Source organism: Anopheles moucheti, chromosome 3, assembly GCF_943734755.1.
Source record: "Anopheles moucheti chromosome 3, idAnoMoucSN_F20_07, whole genome shotgun sequence".
NCBI lineage: Eukaryota > Metazoa > Arthropoda > Insecta > Diptera > Culicidae > Anopheles > Anopheles moucheti.
Genome location: NC_069141.1, coordinates 53,212,588 through 53,233,855, shown reverse-complemented (window position 1 = coordinate 53,233,855; position 21,268 = coordinate 53,212,588). Strand labels below are relative to the sequence as shown.

The 21,268-nt window shown below is 44.0% G+C and overlaps 2 protein-coding genes across 2 annotated transcripts; both read right to left on the bottom strand.

Annotated features, from left to right (window-relative positions):
• Positions 1-2,592: 2,592 nt before the first annotated feature.
• Positions 2,593-4,167, bottom strand: LOC128302834 (serine protease inhibitor 2). Its single transcript, XM_053039682.1, has 4 exons — positions 4,033-4,167; positions 3,144-3,956; positions 2,931-3,081; positions 2,593-2,853 (listed from the first exon to the last, which is right to left on the bottom strand). The coding sequence occupies exons 1-4, from the start codon at positions 4,165-4,167 to the stop codon at positions 2,717-2,719; spliced, it is 1,236 nt and encodes a 411-aa protein (XP_052895642.1). The 3' UTR covers positions 2,593-2,716.
• Positions 4,168-5,671: 1,504 nt separating this feature from the next.
• Positions 5,672-12,275, bottom strand: LOC128302833 (uncharacterized). The gene is made up of 10 exons (XM_053039681.1): positions 11,839-12,275; positions 10,017-10,132; positions 9,753-9,938; positions 9,465-9,681; positions 8,931-9,328; positions 8,667-8,841; positions 8,214-8,361; positions 7,142-7,383; positions 6,939-7,045; positions 5,672-6,877 (listed from the first exon to the last, which is right to left on the bottom strand). The coding sequence occupies exons 1-10, from the start codon at positions 11,870-11,872 to the stop codon at positions 5,789-5,791; spliced, it is 2,712 nt and encodes a 903-aa protein (XP_052895641.1). The 5' UTR covers positions 11,873-12,275; the 3' UTR covers positions 5,672-5,788.
• Between the last annotated feature and the right edge of the window lie 8,993 nt (positions 12,276-21,268).

The following is a 21,268-nucleotide window of genomic DNA, read 5'->3' as shown; positions in this document are numbered from 1 at the left end:
TCTCACTCTGCTGATGCTTGATGATCTCAGCATTAACAGAAACCATTTTATAATTTTTATCATCGTTATAGCCTCATGATTTCACACTAATTGTAATAATATGAATACAGAAGAAATAAATAACCATACTGTTCAATGCAAATCCTCCGATCGATACGATCTTGTAGCGCTCTCTTTTGCGAAGATGCCCACTGCATACACCTGGCGTCCTTCTAAACGAGTTCAAACGAACGTTGCTAGCGAGGCGTAACTTTACCTCGCAAATTAGATTACCGATTGACCTCGACTTGATAAGGGTGCAACACCGCACAGAGGTCGACAGTGCCTGTGCGGGGTTCGGAGTTGATCCTAATGAAGCGCTCGGAATGTTAATTCACCCGACAGGACTGAAACCGTATGTACGCGGCCGGCTCGATTTCACCACCCGCAGGGCCGACCGCTTGCGTTCGCCATCCAGGTGTACCAGGTCACCAGGGTGGGTTTTAGTGGCTTTGGTTAGCATAAAGCCGATCGGAGTGGGTTTCCCCACTAGCGCTGCCACGTTCAGCGAATGCCAAGGGATTAACGGACAGGGTTCGATGAAAATGGTTTCAACCGTCCTCAATCGAGCGGATGGGTAGACACCTAGGCGGGCCCGGTTTGGCCGCGATTCGGCCAATAGTGAATCGATAAAATTGCAACCATAAGCGATGCACAGCTTACCACCACCAACAGCGGCACGTGCCGGTCCCAAAAGCACGTCATGGAATCCAGGGCGGAAATTTTAGCCGCCCGTCGCTTGAGGCTAACGAAAGCAACCGAAAAAAAACACCGCGTCCTTCTAAAAAATCCATTGTTCAGCCTTTAAATGGGAGTGAAATAATATTGAGCAGAAAATGGAAAGGTGGAAAAGGTTGATTGGCTAGAAAATTGATGGTAATATGTGTTATTTTTAGTAAAATACACCATCTGATCACGGTTTAGATTGGCAGGTGATTATACAGCTGGTGCGTGGGAATAGACCGTTAGACAAAAGCAATAATGTAACAACACCCAAAAGGAAAAAAAACCTATTAAAGAGAGTGTTGAAATGGCTTACACATTATCGACAAAATGAAATGTGTGTTTGTGGTGTGAAGTCTTCTTAATTATCTATTATAATGAAATGGATGAATTATAAAACGCAAATCAACAAATTATTTAAATATTCATGGATCATTTTAAAAAGTAAATTCTTACGGAGCGTATAAGTAATAAAAACATGACATGAAAACAAGAGGTGAAAAGTAATTTTCAGGTGTTTCGCAAAGTAAAATGAATTTTAAAACTTCTGACGGACAAAAACCCAAGGTGCATTTAGCTAATTAATTGAACCCCTGCTGACGATATTCCAACAAAGAAAAGTGACACCGCACAAGATTCATGCTTCCGTGAGTCATGTTTCGTATGAAAAATGTAGTAAAAACATCGCTCGGGAAAGAACAATGTTTACGAAGTGCATTTATGTCCTTTTCTTGTACACATAGTTTACTTAGATCGTGAAGCAGAAGAAAAAAGTACCTTTTCATACGAACAAACGGGGAATCTTTTCTGACCGTGGAACAAAGTTTACAAAACAAACCCCTTAAACAAAACATACAGAAGCGCTCTGGCTGGGAGGGGAATTCTCCGCTCTGGTAGAAATTAAACATACCCTTGGTAATTACATTTTTATGAGTCAGCATTATTTATGGACGAACGGACCATACCCTTACGAAAGATAGCCCACCTTTATCGGTTGCAATCGCTGCAATGGTGTTTTTTTCACCATTGGAAGTATTAAAGAAGGATAGAGCACCGGAATGTAAGGCGACTGGATACTGAAGCGAACTAAATATAATGCATCACTGCCCTTTGATGATGGTGGTACGAAACGCTTTGTCAGCACTTTCGGTTAGATCGAATCTAGATCGGTGCACTTAGAGCCCATCCCGGTCTGCGGGAACATGGACAGCAGCGACGAAGCGGAAGAATGCTTTAACCATCGACTAGGGCGTATTGTTCCGCCTTGTAATGTTTGCATGGATGAAAGGTTTCTTCGGGAGGAGTGTATCTTCCCGATACGGATGGAGCAAGGATAAGCGCCGTTAAATGCACCTGAATGGGTTTTATTTATAACACACTGATCAATCGAGGCGATTGTTCCAATGATTGATGTTAGTGAAATTTTAAAGAAAACAACCAGGGCTGCAGGGAATCCTAATGCACCCGTTGGTAGTTAGCGAGGAAGGATATTGAAGCGCATAATTTATTATGCGTTTGGGAAGTGCATTGAAGCGAATATTATTTATAAGATGAGAGTTTACACTACATGTTTTTGGAGATGTTTTCGTTCGGGTTAGAATTCCTATGTTGCGTTTCAAAACAATAGATAAATTTAATAACCTTTTTAGCCGAGTTTTATAACAATAATTAATGTTTTATCTGTAGAATTGTAAATGTGCAAAATGTTCAACTTGTGTTCAGTAAACAATGACTGTGACCAATCAAATATGAATTTTTAAATCAAAAATAGTTCCAAATAGTTCTTGAAAAAAAGAAATTAGAAACGAACGAATTTTATCTGTGATCCACAAATCATTACAGACAGCTTTTATTATTGACGACACTATTATTAAAACGATCGGTTACATAGAAACGAATGGTTTTTTTTTTTGAACGCTTAACGCGATCATCGTACATCGTTGCATCCATCACATCAAAAGACGGGATTTTCAATCTTTCCGGCGAACAACATTGTACCGAGGGTTTCATCCTCAATGAAGAAAATGAATGGCCGATTGGCTGTAAAGATTTGGACACCATCGCCACCGAACTTGTTGACCAGCTGAATCTCTGGAATAGACAAAGAATCGGAAAAATAGCAAAAATTAGCAAAAATCCTTAAAGCTCTGTATGGTCTGAAAAGCTACCTGTAGCGGCATACGCCTCACTGCCAAGCTCATTAATGGTGATGCCGGCCTTCTGGAAGATTCGAGAAACTCGCACCTCATCGCGGGCTCCACGGCCACGTGCCAGTAGCGGTAAGGAAGCGTTCTGGGAGAAGATTTCACGAATTCCAATCTAACAAAATTGAATAGAAGACATTTAGCAAATTATGTTGTTTAAAGCGGGGGAAAAATCACCTGTTGCAGTGGCTCGTTTAGCTGCTCGCTAAAGTCGAACTTAAACTTGGGGATGGTCACGTTCACCTCGTTTTCCTCCATGTACCAGAGCGCCTGATGCAACGAACCACTGTTGATGCGTTCCAGCACCTTATTGATGGAGTTTTCCGCGTTCGGGAGGATGAAGTACATCGCCAGTTTATCGCCACGGTACGGCAAACGGAGAATCTGCGCTCCGAGATCGGCCGAATTGTCATAGTAGAACTGTCCGTTTTGTTCCATGTACTGCGCGTTGGTGGGCTTGCCGGTCGAACCATAGAATGGCTTGACATTGTTCACCACCTCCGGGAATGGATACGTCCACAGACCCTTAAAGTAAATGACGTTGACCAGCGTAATAACGGCACCTTCTACACTGTCCGGCGTCACAATTTCCTTTAGACGGTTGTTGGTGTTTCGTGCCACCCAGTTGTTGATGATGGTCGCCGCTTGCGACGGGTTGGAGTAGGACACCTTCTCGAGCATCGCATGGTAGTGTGTATTCGCGATTTGTTGGTACTTGTTGATCACCTCAATGAAATCGTCGACGAAGAAGTTGGTGGCAATGTTCAGATCAAAGTCCTTGTTATCCTGCTGGGCAGATTCGAGCAGCTGCTTGTAGTAACCGCGCGTCTGCTCAATGTTATCATTGTGAATAACGGTGCTAAGTTCGCGTTTGGTGTTGGATACGGATTCTCCGAAGCTAGTGTCGGACGCCTCGTAGATAAGGGTGAGCAGGATTTTGACCGAAAAGGGCGAGAGGACAATGTTGGAGTTATGGTTTTTGAAGACTTCCTAAAATGGACCATTTGGAAATTGAATGTCAGTTAACTAACAGCATTTGGAATTGTGAGATAATGAAATATCTTACCTTGACGAACTTCAGGTCGAATTCGTTTTGGCGTTGGCCTTGAAATGGGCCGTGTACATCATGTTGGGCTGTTACGTCAAAAATTAAAAGTGCGCCAACTGTATAAGGAAAACAATAAAAAAATTTAATAAACATAGTCGTAAATGTCTACATCGTTAAGTATGGGCTGAAGTAGTTTTGCCTAAAGGCACTGTTCTGTGAGGTGTGCTGAGATAACCACTAAAATAATCAATTGGTAATTTGTTTCTTAACTATTGCCTATTCTCTGATGTGTCCTACACCATTTCAACTTCTTGCTCTCCGCTCCAGTGTCAGTGTCGATGCTGAAATGCGACCGATCGTTAGTGGCAATAGCCACAACGAACCTAGCTGGGAAATACCGGTATTATCAGAATGATTGTTGTACGCGACTGGGGAATTCCCATCGGTACGCTCTCACGCACACACGGCTGCAAGCAGCAGCGATAGGCGGACGCATCTTCGTAGCGAGCGAACGCACCACGCATCTATACATTATGCATGTCGTTGGCACCGCGACCAAGTGTCAAATTTGAATGCCGAACCGGCACCAAACTTGTGTGACCAGTTTCCAACACTTAACACCGTTCGTTACATACTGCTCTTCTGTAATATGATCCACGATCTTTGTGAAGCTCGATAGAGAGCTATGAGCCAATAGTATTGCCAAACTGATCTATCTTCAAGAACTTGATCATGATGAGCGCATGATGAGTTTACTTCTTCCATGGACAGGGACTTCCCGTAAGTGGTAGGGAAGAAACAGGTTCCTCGAGGAGACGTGTCAAAAAGGTCAGGAGCAGAATCTACATGATCGCGAGAGTATGTGTGCGAGGAGTCACAATCAAAAATATATGCCATCGATCATGACGACCTTCGGTTGGTGTGGGTCACGTAAACAGCGTACCTTCGGGCTATTCCTGCAGGCTAGCTAGGTTCTTATCTGTAGATTCTACCCATTGGTAAACGCGATTTTGTTACTTAAGGTTTTCATAAAAATCAATTGCACTGTTTCATTTTCAAACTGGACAGGGGTTTCGTTGTTTCAAACGGCTTTCTTCGCCTGAGAATGTGTATACTGAGGAAGTTAATTGGGAATCTACGATTAAACTTGTTTTTATAAAACGTCTAACGATCCTGCACACATTAAAATTTGAAAAGTAAGGGTAGCAACCCCAGAAGAAGTTCACTTACAACACAATATCACAACGCTAAACTTATTCATGGTTGAACACAACCGAGCGGATACCACACTAACGACCGAACTACAAAACGGACAAAATGGTTCTGGTCATCTATGCGCGAGATCCATCCCACTTTGCCTCGTGAGTGATCTCCACCTCCGATCGGCACGAACGCGATCGCAGTTCAGGTTCGCATCGTGCTGATAAACCGGTTTCGGATGAGTGTGTGAAAGCCAGTACGCACTCAAACTAGGACAGGAGCGGCATCGAAATCATCCATCAACAATGTTGAATGCAAATATGAAGAACGGAACGAGAAAAAGAACGAATTTTGAATTTCATAGGGCATTATCAGGCTATTGGAGTTTGATTAACACGGTACACGAAAAGAAAGTTTAGAGTGATCTTACGACTTTTGTTCATGGCATGGTTTTTTTTTCTGAAGAAAACGTGCCTTAGTGAAGCTTACGTGACAAAAACACATTGTTTATTGATTGAATTTGAGTGTACAATGCGTTTTAATAGCAGAAACGGGGTTTCGCAGTCTCACCTCTTCAGTGTTGAGGATCTTCTACCTTGCCGGCAAACAGCCAGTTGCCCTTGCCTTCGTCGTAGATCAGGAAGAGGAACGGCCGGTTGGCAATGAACTTGATCGGTTGGTTGAGAATCGTAAACACTAGCGTTCCCTCAGTAGCCGCCGACGCCTCCGTGCCTTGCTCGTCCACAAGAATGCAGCTCTTCTGCAGTATCGTACTAACCTTCAGTGGTGTGCTACGGCCGCGTGATATCAATGGTAGTTCGGCTTGATCGGTAAATACGCGCGAGATGCCTAGTTGCTGAAGACACTCTCGCATGGAGCCCGAGTAGGTGATGTTGAACCGCGGCAGCTCTATCTCCACCTCTTCTTCGGTCATATCCGCCAGTGTTTGATGCACCGATTGTGGTGTGAGACGCGAAATCAACTGACCCAACGAGTGCTGCTCATCTGGCAACACGACTATCATGGACAATTGGTTACTATCGTACGGCAGTCGAAGAAATTGGGCATTTAACTGGTCCGAGTATTTGTAGTAGAAGATGCGTTCGCGCTGCTTCATGAAGGGAGTTGTTTGAGCTTCGAATCGGCTTGCTGTGGATATCCTTCCGGGGTAAAACTTCCTGTCCACGGTGGCATTTGTTGGGAATGGAATTGCCCACGAACCTTTGAAGTAGATTGTATTGATCAACATTATCAACGCATCCTGAAGCATGTCTGGTTTAATGATGTTTTGAATGTTTCCGCGTGTATTTTGGGCGATCCACTCGTTGATTTGCGCTGCCGCGGCCACATTGTCCTGGAAGTTGATCTCTTCCGCTGTAGCACCGTAGCGGGCCGCAATAATGCTGTGAAACTTTTGCATGATCGTCACCGAGACGTCGTGGTACACACGATCGGTGATGATCAGATTTCGTTGTTGTGCTTTGTACTGCAGCAGATCACTTTGTAGTTTGGGCACGGTTTGACCATTTTCACCACTGAGCGCTTGTAGAAGTTCCCGCTCTGTCACAGAGCTGCTCGCGCTTCCTTCGTACAACAGCGCCAGCAGTGCTTTAACGGAGAGCGGCGATATCACTGCATTGCCTGGAGCTTTATGTAGTACCTCCTACAAGCGAACAAGAGAAACGATCAAATCTATCGCACCGTTACTAATGCAGCGAGCAAACCTTTATTACGCCCCAGTCGAAATCATCATTCCAAGGGCCATCGAATGGTTGGTAGTCGACGCTGAAGCGATTTTGAAGGAATTTCCTGGGAGTTGCAGCGATGGTTACTTGATTTGTGAGAAGTAGAGAGTTGGAACGTTAGTTAAATAGCACTCTTGAGTCTTGTATCTATTAGGAACAACAGCTGATTGGGTAAAACATACACGCAAACACACAACATAGCACTGTCCACCGTCCGCCGTGGAAGATTCCCATTTTCGTCCAGCTCGAACGATCAGCCAACGTGTACTGATATGGGGTGAGGTGCCGTAGATGGAGCGCAAAGACGATCGGAGTGTTCATCCATGAGAGTCTTTGTCGAATGAATGTTTGAGTGAGAATATTCTGCGTAGCGAACGAAAGATTTCCGTGAGGGTGAGTGAGTGGGAGCGTTGATTTGTTGATGCTAATCATTACGAACGTTGAGAGTCTTGCTTGGAATAAATCGAAAAGTCTAATAGCTCGTTCACTGGTGTGTTATAGTTTTAACTTAAATAAAAGAGTTTTATTACATTTTTGAAACATTGTAAAGAGAGCATTCAGCTGTAAAATGAGATTTCGCTTCTATTACGACGGGTAATGATACTTGTTTAAGTTTTAGTACATCATTCTACGAAAGGGTAATGAGTGAGAATTGTATACTTTAATCGTTGTCCTCATTTCTTTCTGATTGCTTTCCAAGAAATAGCTACCCACTATCAGTGATTTGATTCGATGGATGGAAACCCCCAGCAACGTCCACCCCACTGGTCAAAGCTCCAACTATGGGGATTTTGCGTTGTTTGTTGTCATATGCAAGGTGGATAGTTTATTTTTCTTATCAAACTTACACGATAAAGGAACTAGGAATTTTTGTGTTACTCTTCCCAAGCTCATGGTGGCAATTAAAACTATTGGTGCCTGGCTCGGCTGCGGGAGACAGGTTGTTTTATACGGCTATTTGTGGCTATTTCTCTCTTCAGTCGTGTCGCGTCGTCTCGGCAATGGAAATTGGCTGCTAGTGTTTAGTTAAAACCTACACGCTCTGTTGCATTCGCTTACACAAAGAATAATTAGTTGTTTGTTTCCGTTTCCGGATGTATCTTGCTATCCTCGGATCAACTGCTTGAACTTTACGCACATCGGGGCTGTGGCTTCGATATGGGTTTGCTTGTCAGAAGCATCTCAGCCGCATAAATCTCGTTTTCTCTCTGGATGTACTTGCTGGTAGCTATTTTGTACAACGCGCCCTAGGGCTAGGGCGTACCGTGCGATGGATCCATCACCTTTCCCACGAACAGCAGCGCATTGGTTTCCTCGTCGAGTATGTAGAACAAAAATGGTCGGTTCGCTTCGAATACGATTGGATCACCATCGTAACCAAATTTGTTGACTAGCTGAATTTCTGTTCAAAAGCAGGACGAAAAAAAGAGATACCCGTTATCATCACGGTCATGGGCTTTCGATGAGGGGTTTCGCTTGTTTGCCTCATTCTTACATGGCGAACCGAATGGCAAAGTTAGAAGTTTTTTGTTTCTTATGATAAGGAATGGGAAGACAAACAAGTAAAAAAAGGGGATCGATTGTACAGCTGCCAGGGTTGACTCCCGAGAGGGTCAACACGTTATCAGCAAGATCACTCGAGATGCGATGTTTTCTTGTCTAAAAACTTCGAAAAACATTCCCGGTCGGGAAGCTTTCACGACGTACCTGTGGCAGCGAAGGCAAGCGTTCCTTTTTCGTTGATTTCGATTCCCGCTTTTTGCAGTATCTTCGACACCTGAAGGTTGTTTTTGCTGGTGCCGTTGTGTGCCGTTGGGTCATCGGCGGCAGGGGAAAGCAGTGGAAGTGTTGCATTGCGCGTGAAAACGTCGCGTATTCCCAGCTGTTAAAAGTGATTTCAAGAAAGAAGATTGCATGAGATTGGAAACTTATTTCCCGTACGGTTTACGGCTGCTGGAACCTTTAACCTACGCTCTGGATGGCCTCGTTGAGCAGCGTGCCATAGTTGAATCGAAACTTTGGTATCATCACGGTTACCTCTTCGCGCACAAACGTTTGCGCTATCGAGTCGAGCATGGCGGGTGTGAGGGAGCTGGTAAGAGCCGCGAGGGACACATTCCTGTGGGGCAGTACCATGTTCATGCTGAACTGGCGTCCTTTGTACGGTAGCCGTAGCACTTCCGCACCGAGCTTTTCATGGTCGACATAATCGTACAGATCCATCTGGTGCATGAACTCGGTTGTCACTGGATTGCCGTCGGTGACGTGGAACGTTCGATTGTGCGTTTGGTCGTCGGGGAACGAGTTCTTCCAGGATGCTTTCAGGAACAGCACGTTTGCCAGGATTAGCTGTGCATCCTGAAGCGTGTCTGTGTCAAACGGAGGCAGAAAAAAAGTCGTTGTTTATCGGCTAATAATGCTAACACATCCGCATCTCAGGAAATTGTATCCGTCACCGTTGACGATAGTGACACGATGCCTGGCGGCTTGTAGACATCATCTTACCTTCGGTTACTAGTTCCGTGATTCGGCCACGGGTCACCTTTTCGCACCAGGTGTTTATCTGGTCGGTGGTAGCTTTTGTGCCGTTGAACGTCACTCGGTCCACCGACGTGCGGTACGTTCGCTCAAGCAGATCCGTGTACGCTTGCGGAAGCTTCCCGTGCGCTTTGTCCAGAAACACCTTCGTCCCAATATCGAACTCATAGTCACCGTTCGTTTGCTGCAGGGAAGAAATAAAAAATAATGAATCAAGCGCTATAAAAAGGTGGCCATTTTATCGATCTAGCGTACCGCAGATGCGTCCAGGAACTGGGTGTAGAAGGCACGCGTTCGGTTCAGATCTGGATCGCACAGTGCCGTTTCGAGTTCGGTGTGAGTGGTAGATCCAGGCTCGGCTGCCTCATAGAGCAGCGTGAGCAAAAGTTTGATGGAGAACGGTGAAAACACGACGTTCGAGTTCTCATGCTGGAAAACTTCCTGCAAGCAGAAGGATGCAGAACAGGGTAAGCATTGCAATCTAGTGCCAATCAGTGCGCTACCGGTGAGTGTACTTACACGGGCGAGATGCCAGTCGAAGTCATTGCGTGATACGAACGAAGACTGTTGTCGGGGATGATGCCTTCGGAAGGTGTGCACCGTTCCGATGGAAATCAGTAGCATCAGGACTGCATCTGCAATGAACCGAAACGGGTGAAATGTAGCGCGCACATATCAATACACCGAGCATCAGCGGTGTCCCACGTTTGGAAGTGGGTCGCAAAACACGGGGTGGAGAATAATATAAGCATGACGTCTACGACATCGCCGGGCTCGTGCATTTGAGTTGTATATTTTTTTGCCATACGATGCAACCCATCTGTTTGCGTATTTTGTTTCGCACCAGCGCAAACAACGTGCTCGTGGTGCGGCTGGGAGCCTTCGGCAGTAGCTTAGTATGTCGAGAATGACGAATAGAACATTCCAAGCATAATAGCTTATGGGTAACAAGGTTGTTGGTTTCAACTTCACTTGGGTTGCAGTGTCGGGTAGGTATAAGTGCTCAGAACACAATTCAAAATAGCTGTTCTCGCAACAAGAAAAACCTCGATCCACTCCTTCATTTGATTGAGTTTTTTTTTTTGCAAATTATCTGGAACATTTCCGTTTGGTTACAATTCATTTGGCATCAAATTGCTTCGATTTCTTTTGTGCAGGATACAATGTAAAAGTGTTTAAGAATCTATTAAAGACCATATTTGAATTTCAAAAGCCTTGTTAGGCAACTTTAATGATTTTCAAATTGATATTACTCAATCTAACGATAGTCTGCCATGGGTAATATTAAATTTATATCGCAGCGTATTTGCTTTTCATGAAAATATAATATAATTTAATAAATCAGATTTAATTTTACCCACATATTAAACAGCCGAAACATCCTGTATAGCTAATAGACAGTATTGCACAAACTGCTTCCTCCGCCGTATTGACCTAACAAACCGATCGAACGTATCTTCAATGTTGTACCCTTCGTTTTATATCTAACCGTGCCATTGACATCCAGAAACCTGTTTAAAAACCTGTTAGCGACCACGGTTTAATTGACTGTCTTGAGAGAATGTTTCCGTCAATCTGCATAAGCTTCCCGAAATTTACAAAAAAAACCAGCTCATGGTTGATGTTTGCTTTGCCTCATCGAGCGCTGCTCGATGGTGTCGGTACACCTGAACTTATTAATATTCAATGTTTCGACTGGGGCAGCTTTTGGGCATGTTTTTGGAATGGTACCGTCTGGATGCGCAGTGCGTTATTGTTGTTAGTTGTTTATAAGAGATTGATTAGCGCTAGTCGAGCGCTACAATAGGCCCTTCTCATCGGAAGCTTACAGTTCGCCCATTAAAAAATCATCAGTCACGAACAACATCGTGGTAACGCGTATGTGCACATATTAATCGTTTGTGTTGTATGGTAGCCGCGAGCGAGCGGCATAAAACGGCAAGAGATTGATTGTTTCGAATCGTGTATGATGTGGTACGGTGTGACGCAAGTACTTGCGAGATCGAGCTGATTCATTGCCTGTCTTCATTCAGCGTCGCCAGAGAGCGGCGATGATGACAGCAATTCCGAAGCAATGTAAACGGTATCGGTAGAATAGCTAATGTGTCACCAGTAATTGGCACGCTCTGGAGCAACGGTGTACCATTGCTTCCGTTTGTCCCAATTACGGCGTACCTGTGGACACGTTTCATCTTCGATGACGACAAACAACGCCACCCAATGCTATTATTAATATGGGTTTTTTTTTCTTCTCCACGTTACACTCGGGACCTTGGCCTCAAAGACAACCTGCAGCTGGACTCGTTAATGCGTATGTAACGTTTAATGCAGTGACACTTACAACACCTGATGCTATTGGGCCCCGTAGATCGCATCTCGCTTTAAAGGTTCCTCGCTTTTACGGGATGTAACACCCCGACAGCTGTTTGACAGCAAGCGAGCACGCTCGCACGCTGTGTTGTTATTTACGGTGTGGTTACTGACGCCTTCACACGCGCACGCACATTTGCTGCTGTTGTGTTGATGTGTGTGATCGGCGAGACTGTGCGTAAATTCCCAATCCGTGATATCTGATGCACGATACGACGCACACTTCACTGATGCTCCAGCATCACACGGATCGATGCCCAACTCCGTGGAGGCCGAATGATGATGCGCCGAGCAGTGCTTCTGACCTTGCCAGCATAAGCTTGGGAACTGTACCGCAAGATGAAAAGACAGTCACAAAAACAGTAGCGCCACTACTATCTACCACGCTTGGACAGACGATCGCATCGGCACAACTTGGCCGGGAAGCGAACAAACTTTTACTGAGGAAAATACGATCGCGCTATAGTCGATCGAGTGTGCTGATTAGCGATCGTCACGACACATCGTCGTGTGTGCGTGAGGGCATCGCGAGTTCCGACTGAGCACCGCGAGTAACTCACCGGATTAGCGGCAAGCTGAGACAAATCTGTGCCAACTGTTTTGGAATGTGTGATGGGTTTGGAGGGGATTCGCAAAGATCATCCTAAACGCGTAAATTCCAGCTAGGATCAATCGAGTTGTTGATGCTGGACGGTTTATGGGAGGGAAATATAGTTTTCTGGGACTATTCGTTCGATTTGTTATCATATATAAGGTTACAGTAATGAAACAACAAAATCTAAAAATAAAAATCATGTTGTATCTTCCAGTTTTTCGAGCATCTATAAAACAAGACTTGAAAGATCGTTTTTTGGTATTTCGCTATGCTCGTTTGGCAACACTCCAACAACACGAAATGATGCTGGCTCACTAGGGGAGGGAATTCCCAACAAGCTGCTCAAATATTAGCACACCGGGCTATGGCGGGGGCTATAAATCTCGACGCCACTTCACGAAAACAATGTAGATCTCGTTCGCTGTTACCGAAAAGAAGGCTTGCGTGAGCTCGCAGATAAAACGGCACGATCGTCGGGGAAACCCCCCGTCTGTCCGGAGCAAGAGCACTCCTGTGCAAATAAGACACCCCCACCCCCGGTACGTTACTTGCGGAGAAGATTCTACAAACCAGTACCATGACGTTGAATGTTTGTTAGCGGGTGGGGTTAAAAATGTGTGAAATCACTTTTTCCTCTGACGCACTGTGATGGACGTTTAACCGAGTGGCGTTGAGCTATTAGCTGGGTGGAAGTGCGAAGGGTTAGCGCGACTTCCGCGCACCGTGTGCTTCCTCCGAGTGGTGGATTTACTGGCCGGCGGGAAAGTTTGGAGTCCGGGAATTGAAGAATTTTTCTATATGTACCGCACGTGGTCACACCATCGCTGGCGTACAATTGTCCGTACGTGCTAAAGTAATTGTACGTCCCAGCGACTGCACGTACTGTGCATGGTTTCTTCGGGCTTGGTTTGAGTTGGATGCTGGTGTACGACTTCCTATGCACACGGGCCACCCCGAATGAAGGACCAAGTTTCAAGAGTGAACAGTGTAGAAAAGCAGCAATGTAAAAGTTTCTTATGGTCGTTTGGACAGCTTCAAATTAACCTTAGGGGCGAAGCGGACGAATGTGTCTGCACAAATTTATTGACCAGAAAATCAGAAGCGATTGCAGCTGAACGGGATTGCTAGAGATTTTTGTTTGTACAGTGAACAAAAAAGCTTCTGAACGAGATTTAGAATAATTTTACATTATATGAAACTTACTGTAAATAAAAGTTTACTCTTTTGAATTAATATTAAATATGGACTGCTTTGAGACGCTCGGCAACTTAAAAGTTAGCATTGCAATCAAACTTCATTATTTTTTAAATCATCTCTGTAATTGATGGGGTACTATCAAGTTTGAACCAATTTGTTTTAGTGTTTTCAGTCATAAGCTTTTAATGTTTTGTTTTGAAGTTGTGACCAGTGATCGTAGCTGAAAATCCCGTGGTGCAAAAAGTTAATTCAAGCTACCCACTTACACCGCTGTTCTCGACTTGCACCAGTCATTAGAGGGATCCTTGGGCTTCGGGTGTCGGTGTAAACGTGCCAAAAGTCTTCAAGTGTGTTGCTGCTGCTGCTGCTGCTTAAAATCCTCGTAAGACACACAACCACAGACTTTAGCATCCGGAGCACGGAGAGGGATGGGAAAGATGACTTTCGCTGGTAGCGGAAGTATGTGTAGAATGTAGTTTTCCCGACATCCATTTCGCAACTGCTCGCTAACGGGTGGTGCGGTTTCTTCCGACTGTACGGAATTTCTTAGAATGTAATGGGAATGGGGGGGGGGGAGCTAGTAGTCACACACAATTATGTGAGAGCAAGTTTTACGTTCTGTAAATACATCAGTCGAGAAGTTTTCGTAACTTTGCACTACCGAACCGTTTGGTCGAGTCCGAATGCCCGTTACGCCGAGTGCACTGGGCGATGCCTTTTTGCTGGCGTGTTTCGCCCTTTCGATGGGATTGGTTCGGGTGAAAAAATAAAAGAAACCCACCAATGCTGCTTAAGAAGTGCACACCGACCACGCAAAGATTTGCCAGAGGGTTTTCAACTTTGAAGAACTACGACTAAGAAGCGCACCCAATCTGAGCAGTTTTCAGTAGAAGAGGATTGAACCGTGTACAGTGCTTGCATTCTTGCTAGGACGGGGGATGATGAGGTGCTGAGGTAGTACCGAGATGAAACCCCTTTGCCCAAGCCCCCAAGCCCCCTAGAAGAGAATGTGTAATTGAGCCATTTTGTAGAGCAAACGATTGTTCGCCTCAAATTACACAGCATTCCGGCCCGTTTCGAAATGGAAAATTGCGGGAAAAATGGGCCACACACTTCCGATAAGGAATTAACTCGGCGCGCTGGTTTGGTACCGTGCACGAGTACTACCCTGGTGTTAGGAAGGTTAAAGGGTCGTACCGGAACCGGTAACGCGCTCGGTGGTACAGGAAGTTTTATGTGCAATCGGTGAAAATGGATTGGAATTATACGTGCGGGAATTACGGGTGCTCAGATTAAAACCGAAGCATCTTGAAGCATTTCTTTTACGGCAGCAAAGTGTGGAGATTGTGTTGTCCTAGCTGTGGGTGTATGGAGCAGTTTGAGCTTGTGAAATTATTGAAATTCCTTCGCTTCCATGAGTAACAGAGGTAGGTGGCCAACTGTATCGGCAACACGTAGCAACACACCGCTCGTCGCGTAACTGCCAACCTTCTGAGTGTCGAACCCTGGGGAACATTTTGGAAGAACGATTCGGAAGTTAAACCACAGCTGGTTTCGGTGTATGAGGGTTTTTTTTTATTCCACAAAATATTACGCGTTGTGGCTTTTTGCAGTTTCTATTTCTGGCTGTTTGAATGCCTTTATTTCTCCTTTTTTCACGAGTGTGTACATTCACTTAAGACGTGCCCGGAATGTTGTGGTTTCCGAGCCAAAGCTTATCGGTTTCGGTATGGAAAGGGTCGCTTTTTTAAAGCCGTTGTTGAAGGACATGCTGGAGGTGGATGTCGTTGAGCGTTCGGAGAACTGATCTTGATGCGTATTTGATATTTCTTAGAAAATTATTTTTTCGAAGACCAGCGAACACTGTTGTATGAAATTTATTGCAAGATAATATTTGGCTTTATTCATGTTTATTGTTGAAATTTATGAACCGCGGAAGGCGATTATAAACGGCAGCTTTTATTTTGCTCTTTTTACCGTATTTGCTGACTGTCATAAATTCATAACTTTTATTCTCCTTCGTGAGTGAATCATTTATTTCGTACGAATCAATTATTTCATGCCTGCTACATAATTGCTTCTCAGAATCATAATAAGGCACGGTCGTCCGGATATGAGCACATTTTCAAATTTCGTTGTATCGGAATGCCGAGCTGCGAGCTTCGCGAATTACTCAAATAGTGCGTGCCGGAGGAATTTGCGAATTATAAATTCTCGCGTAAGTCGAATTCCCATAGCAGTATGGTTTATATATCGTTGTACAGTGAAGTTGATATTTCTACGATTATTTCGATGCTTAAAGTAAAATTTCGCTAGTTTTAAGTAATTTTAATAATTAATAAATTATTTAATTAATTAAGTTAAATAAAAATAAAGTGATTAATTTATTTGATATAATGTTTCCTGAATTTCTGAAATTTGGCAAATTAAATATAAAAAACCATATACAACGTTTCACAAATTGAATGCCAATTTTACGTATCTCGAATCGTATCGAATTTTTCAAATTTAAAATGGTTTATTAAAAATATTGATCATTACTAGACATTATACATCACCGTAAAGTGTGACGTTTTAATTTCAACTTCATGATGATGCATTATGTAAATGTTTCTAGGGGTTTACGGGTTTGTTAAACATTTCAGCAATTATTTGTATGGAAAAAACTTTTCTGATTATAAAAGCCAACTCGTCCTAGAACAGCGTGCGGTTATTCATGTTTATTTCACAGCAATCTCAAATAAACGATATTTAATTAGAATAAATGTTCAATGCATACATGCATGCGGAACCAGACGTCACGAAGTGTCCGCCGCGTCGCTTTCGCTCGATTCCGCTAGCTAAAGCAAATGTGATTCGGCTGAATAATGAGCAGACAAATATTTTCATTGCGGATTAAGTAATTTCCATACGTCGGTTTTGGAAGTCAAATGTTGCCCCCGACGGTGGCAGTTGCCTTTAGGTGCAGACATGCTTCCGATTGGGAAACCTTCGACAGCGGCGTGTGACAGTAACACTCCTTTCATCCTTTTTTTTTCCATGTGCTGTATAAACGCTCTATCACGTGGTGCTTTGTTCTCGTTTTGTCACGGTTTCTTAAATTAGATAATTTCTAATCCAAGCTTGGTGTTGGGTGAAAGATTTGAGACATCATCTTCCTAGCGCCACGGTACGTTGTCCTCGGTCCTTGGCACTGAATAATGTATACATTATTGGCAGTCGATGTGTTGAAACAAATTGCCTACTAAGGCTGTATGAATATTCGATACTGATGAAACTGCTAGCTGTCGACTTTTGCTCTGCTGCTTGGGAAGCGTGCTAGAAGAACTTGTTCTCGCGTGTACGCACAACAAACATGGCCGTACGGCGATGGCAGTTGTAGGGCAACGGCGAACCGATAGCGGCCACGAAGGTGTATATAGCGTAACTGACTTTCTCATAGAATTATCTCCACAATCAGCTGAATTTATGGGCTGAAGAAAATAAAACACAATTTATAGGCAATAAATATAAATTCGATTACTTAACGCCTGGCGTTCAGTCGTCGCGACGGTTTGCGGGCATGGTTGCGGTTGCTCGATTTGGTTCGTAAGTTTGTTGATTGGCCTTGCCGAGTGTGGTCGATCAGGTCGTCGAAAACAGCCAAGCAAAATCGGCGGTGATGAAAACCACACATAGAACTCGGTCTCGAGACTGATGAGAACAGTCATGCACAATGATCTTTAAAGTACTTTCTTAAACGTCATTCTTCTATCAAATGGCTGCCTTGACGCCTGCGACCGACAAAAAAAAAAGGGTAACCGGCAGACACCGTTTGCGGGCGCATAGCGTAACAAAAAAGCAACGCGTGTGTCGCGGTGAAGATTAGCGGAGTGGGTCCACTTAAGCATGGGCCCCATGAGACGCATAATGGAGGTCGCAAAGTAACGTTTCGTCGCAATATTACGATCGATATTTTCCCCTCGCCGTGTCGAGATGGAAGCGGCAAAACGAAAAAAACAAAATGCGAATAAACCGTCGTCCTTGTCAGGACATCTATTTGCTATGCCTTTCAGTTTCCGGAGTTTAGTCTGTATTTTTTGTTTTCGTGTGACTCCGCAATGTTGTTGTTTCTGCGGCTTGTTGTGTGAACGATCGGTGCTATACGGTGCACGAAAAATGGCACACTAGAGCGCGGTCTGGAGTCCGCGTATACTGCCATCGCGCAGTCATCGCCTGGCTCGGAACGATAATTTATCGTGGCTTCGAATGGCTTCGCGGGATCCTTTGCATAGCGAGTGGAACATTTCGCGAACGTCATTTGTGAAACATGGCGGTGACGGATGAATGGTGCCAGTGGAATTTGTTATGTTTAATGCTTTGACCTATGGGATGGGCCCTCCCTCCCTTTGCTTGCCTATTCCGCCTTTGGACCGCAGCGGATGCTTCGGGTTGTTTAACAGTTTTTTTTAAACGCTGATCCGTCATTATAAAGTTTGATGCTAAATTTAATTTGTTATGATTATGAGGCATATAAAGTTTAAACCAAAACGCGAGGTACACACGTATACGAAAACAGTAATCCTGGGAGTAATTGAACGACTACTCCGAAAGCTCTTTTGGTTTAAAAAAATTAATATATTAGGTTCGCAAATAAATAACAGCCGTTTTTTCATGAGTTTTTACTCGTGTCATTTTTATTTGAAGAAATTGGGTCAATCAAAATATTGGCCATTATTATTTATTACTTTCTTCCACCTTTCGGGTAAATCGCGGATTCCTTTTCGCAAAAATGATACGTTTTTCGACGCAATCCAGGTATCCCACCAATTCTGGATCTGTTCATAGGAGGAGAACTGCTGGTCAGCCAATCCATGTGCCATGGAACGGAACAGATGGAAATCTGATGGTGCCAGATCCGGTGAATATGGCGGGTGCGGTAAAACATCCCATTTGAGGGTATTAAGGTAGTTTTGCACAGGTTGGGCAACATGTGGCCGAGCATTGTCATGCAGCAAAATAACTTTGTCGTGGCGTGATGAGTAATTCTGGCCGTTTTTTTATTCAGCTGTGATGATATGGCCTAACGAGTTACACCAAGCACGGCTGCAAGCTCTTCCTGCGTTTGGCAGTGATTTTCCTCCAGTAAAGCCGTCAATTCTTCGTCGGCGAACGTTTTGGACCTTCCTTCACGCTGAGCATCCTCCACGGCGAAATCACGGGCTTCGAAAGCGTCGGAACCAATTCCGACACCTTGTTTCGCTTAGAGCAGTATCGCCGTAAACACTCGAAAGCTCTCGATGCGCTTCGGCTGCCGTTTTCTTTGCTAGAAACAAAAACAGCAACACCTCCCGCATATGACGCTTATCCGGTTAAAAATCAGACATTTTCAAGAGCTAGGAACTGTTACTCGCACGAAATAATCACTAATCTGTTTACTCAGTTTGATTATGTCATTCCCGAACTTGATTTATGACGTTTGTAAACGTCAAAATCGCGCCACAGTCCACAGTGGCCCCATCGATTTAAAAACGGCCGTTATTTATTTGCGGACCTAATAGTTTGATAAAGAATTACTAGACACAAATATCGATCGTCTCTGTGTGCAGAGTGTACGGTTTTAGTTGTACTAAGAAATAATTATTATTTTTTATTCATATCTGTCGGATCTTTGTGGGCTACACAATACACCTAAAATTATTCTTAAACTTGAACCGAATTTAAAAATAGACGTATATAATCTGTTAAAATGATCGAGAATGTGTCAACTTTTGCTATATTAAACTGAAACTTTCATCAGTTGTTTTTTTGCAATTTTTTCATGAATTGTTACGATAACTTTTTTGATAGTTTCAATTACAATTACTTCGATAAGTAGTGAAAGAAGTAAAATAATTAGCACTATATGGTAAACCGTAACAGCTTTGAAACAAAGGCGAATTTTTCAACACCTCCACTTAAAATGACCACTTTGAGGGCTAATTGATGTTCATCACGCCCTTAAAGAATTTCAACAACAAAAAAAGTGCGGAGAGTAAATAGTACGAGCTTAAGCAAACAAAAGCTACCGTTGGCAAGTGCGGCACGTTTTACCTGTTTCCCAACAAGAAAATGACTAACTTTACGTTTCGCTTTCTCACTCGCACTCTATTTACACTTGGCAAGAAGTTTGGAAGCGAAAAAAAATGGCTCAAAACGTAGGCCAAAGGAAGGAAAAAGGAAGGAGCAGTTGAAAATTTGTTCACCTTTAAGACCTTTGGCGAAGGTTTGTGGACCGATTGTGGAGTTTCGTTTTTTTTTCAAACAATTTTGTACACCGTGGTGCCGTAAATGGGGCTGCTAAAATTTCATGAATTGAAGCTTTAAGAAACGACCCCGGGTCGGTTTTGTGCCGGTTCGGTTCGTTACCTCTTTTTATGTTTTACTTTGTGCCGGAGTGTTTGTTGCAAATCGAATCAACAGCCGTACACCTCGGCACTCGGCTAGCAAAAGTTGTTCGAACCGAATCGATCGAGCTCCGGACGGCCGGGGGATATACCGGGCACCGTGCACCGGTAAGTGTGCCAAAAATACGCGTTACAAAAGTGACGGCAGAAGAAGTTCGGCCGGTTTGGGCACCGGTGGGTAGGTTTGGGGGGAGGGCGGGGTGAGTTGGGCGAATTTTTACAAGGCCAGGTATTTTTATGCGCAGAATGATGAAGGCCTTGCAGGTCTGCAGTGTTTCGGCGGTACGGCATGAATACAAATGAGGCAGACTGGAAGTGGAAGGGGGAAATGCTGGAACCGAGCATCGGAAAAATGTTCCCCCTGCATGGAAAATCTCCATTTCATTCAATCAAGGTGTGAGTAAATCTTGCACGCGACTTCACATTCAAATTGTGCAGCTTCCAGGGCTGAAGTTGTGTTACCGTTGGGTGAGTGAGGGTGAGCTTTCCACGAAGGACAACAATTTTTCACTAAGTGAAACTTTTGAATAATATAAAAGCACCCTCCCGGTCGGGGAGAAAGTTTTCCCGCTATTGATACCGGCAAATGGAAAATCACTTCACACATAATCATACAAATACCCGACGAACATTGTAACAGTGGCTGGAGTGGCTGAGAAGCGTAGCGATTCTTTTTCTCCAGCTGCCAAGGAAGAAGTATCATCGACAAAGTAAACGATAGCATACACACGCACACAGAGAGAAAAAAAAACACTCCTACAGCTTGGAAGCAATCAACAGTATCAACAGCAGCGCGTTTCTCCAACCTTCCTCGATCTAGGGAACCCCCGCGTGGAATGGCAAAACTTTTAGAACTCATTAAAAAAATCTCGTTACTAAAGTTATTTTCTTCACCTTGTCCCGGTGAGCAACGGTAAACCGTATTGCTCGTGGGTGATTTTCCCCGTAGCATCATCCTCGTGGTACCATCTTTTCTGTTTCTTTTTTTTTTTTGGTTACGGAAGGGATTGGGGAAAATAAATGGGCTGAGAAAAGCTACCGTCAACGCGTTAGCTACCTGCAGTCCCCTCTGCTCAGCTCCTCAGCTGTGCACTTCTCCGCTAGAAATAATCTGCATGAAATTGGTTAACGGAATAAAAATACATATTCAAAGCAGAAGTTTGGGTTTTCCTGCTTCAGCGGCG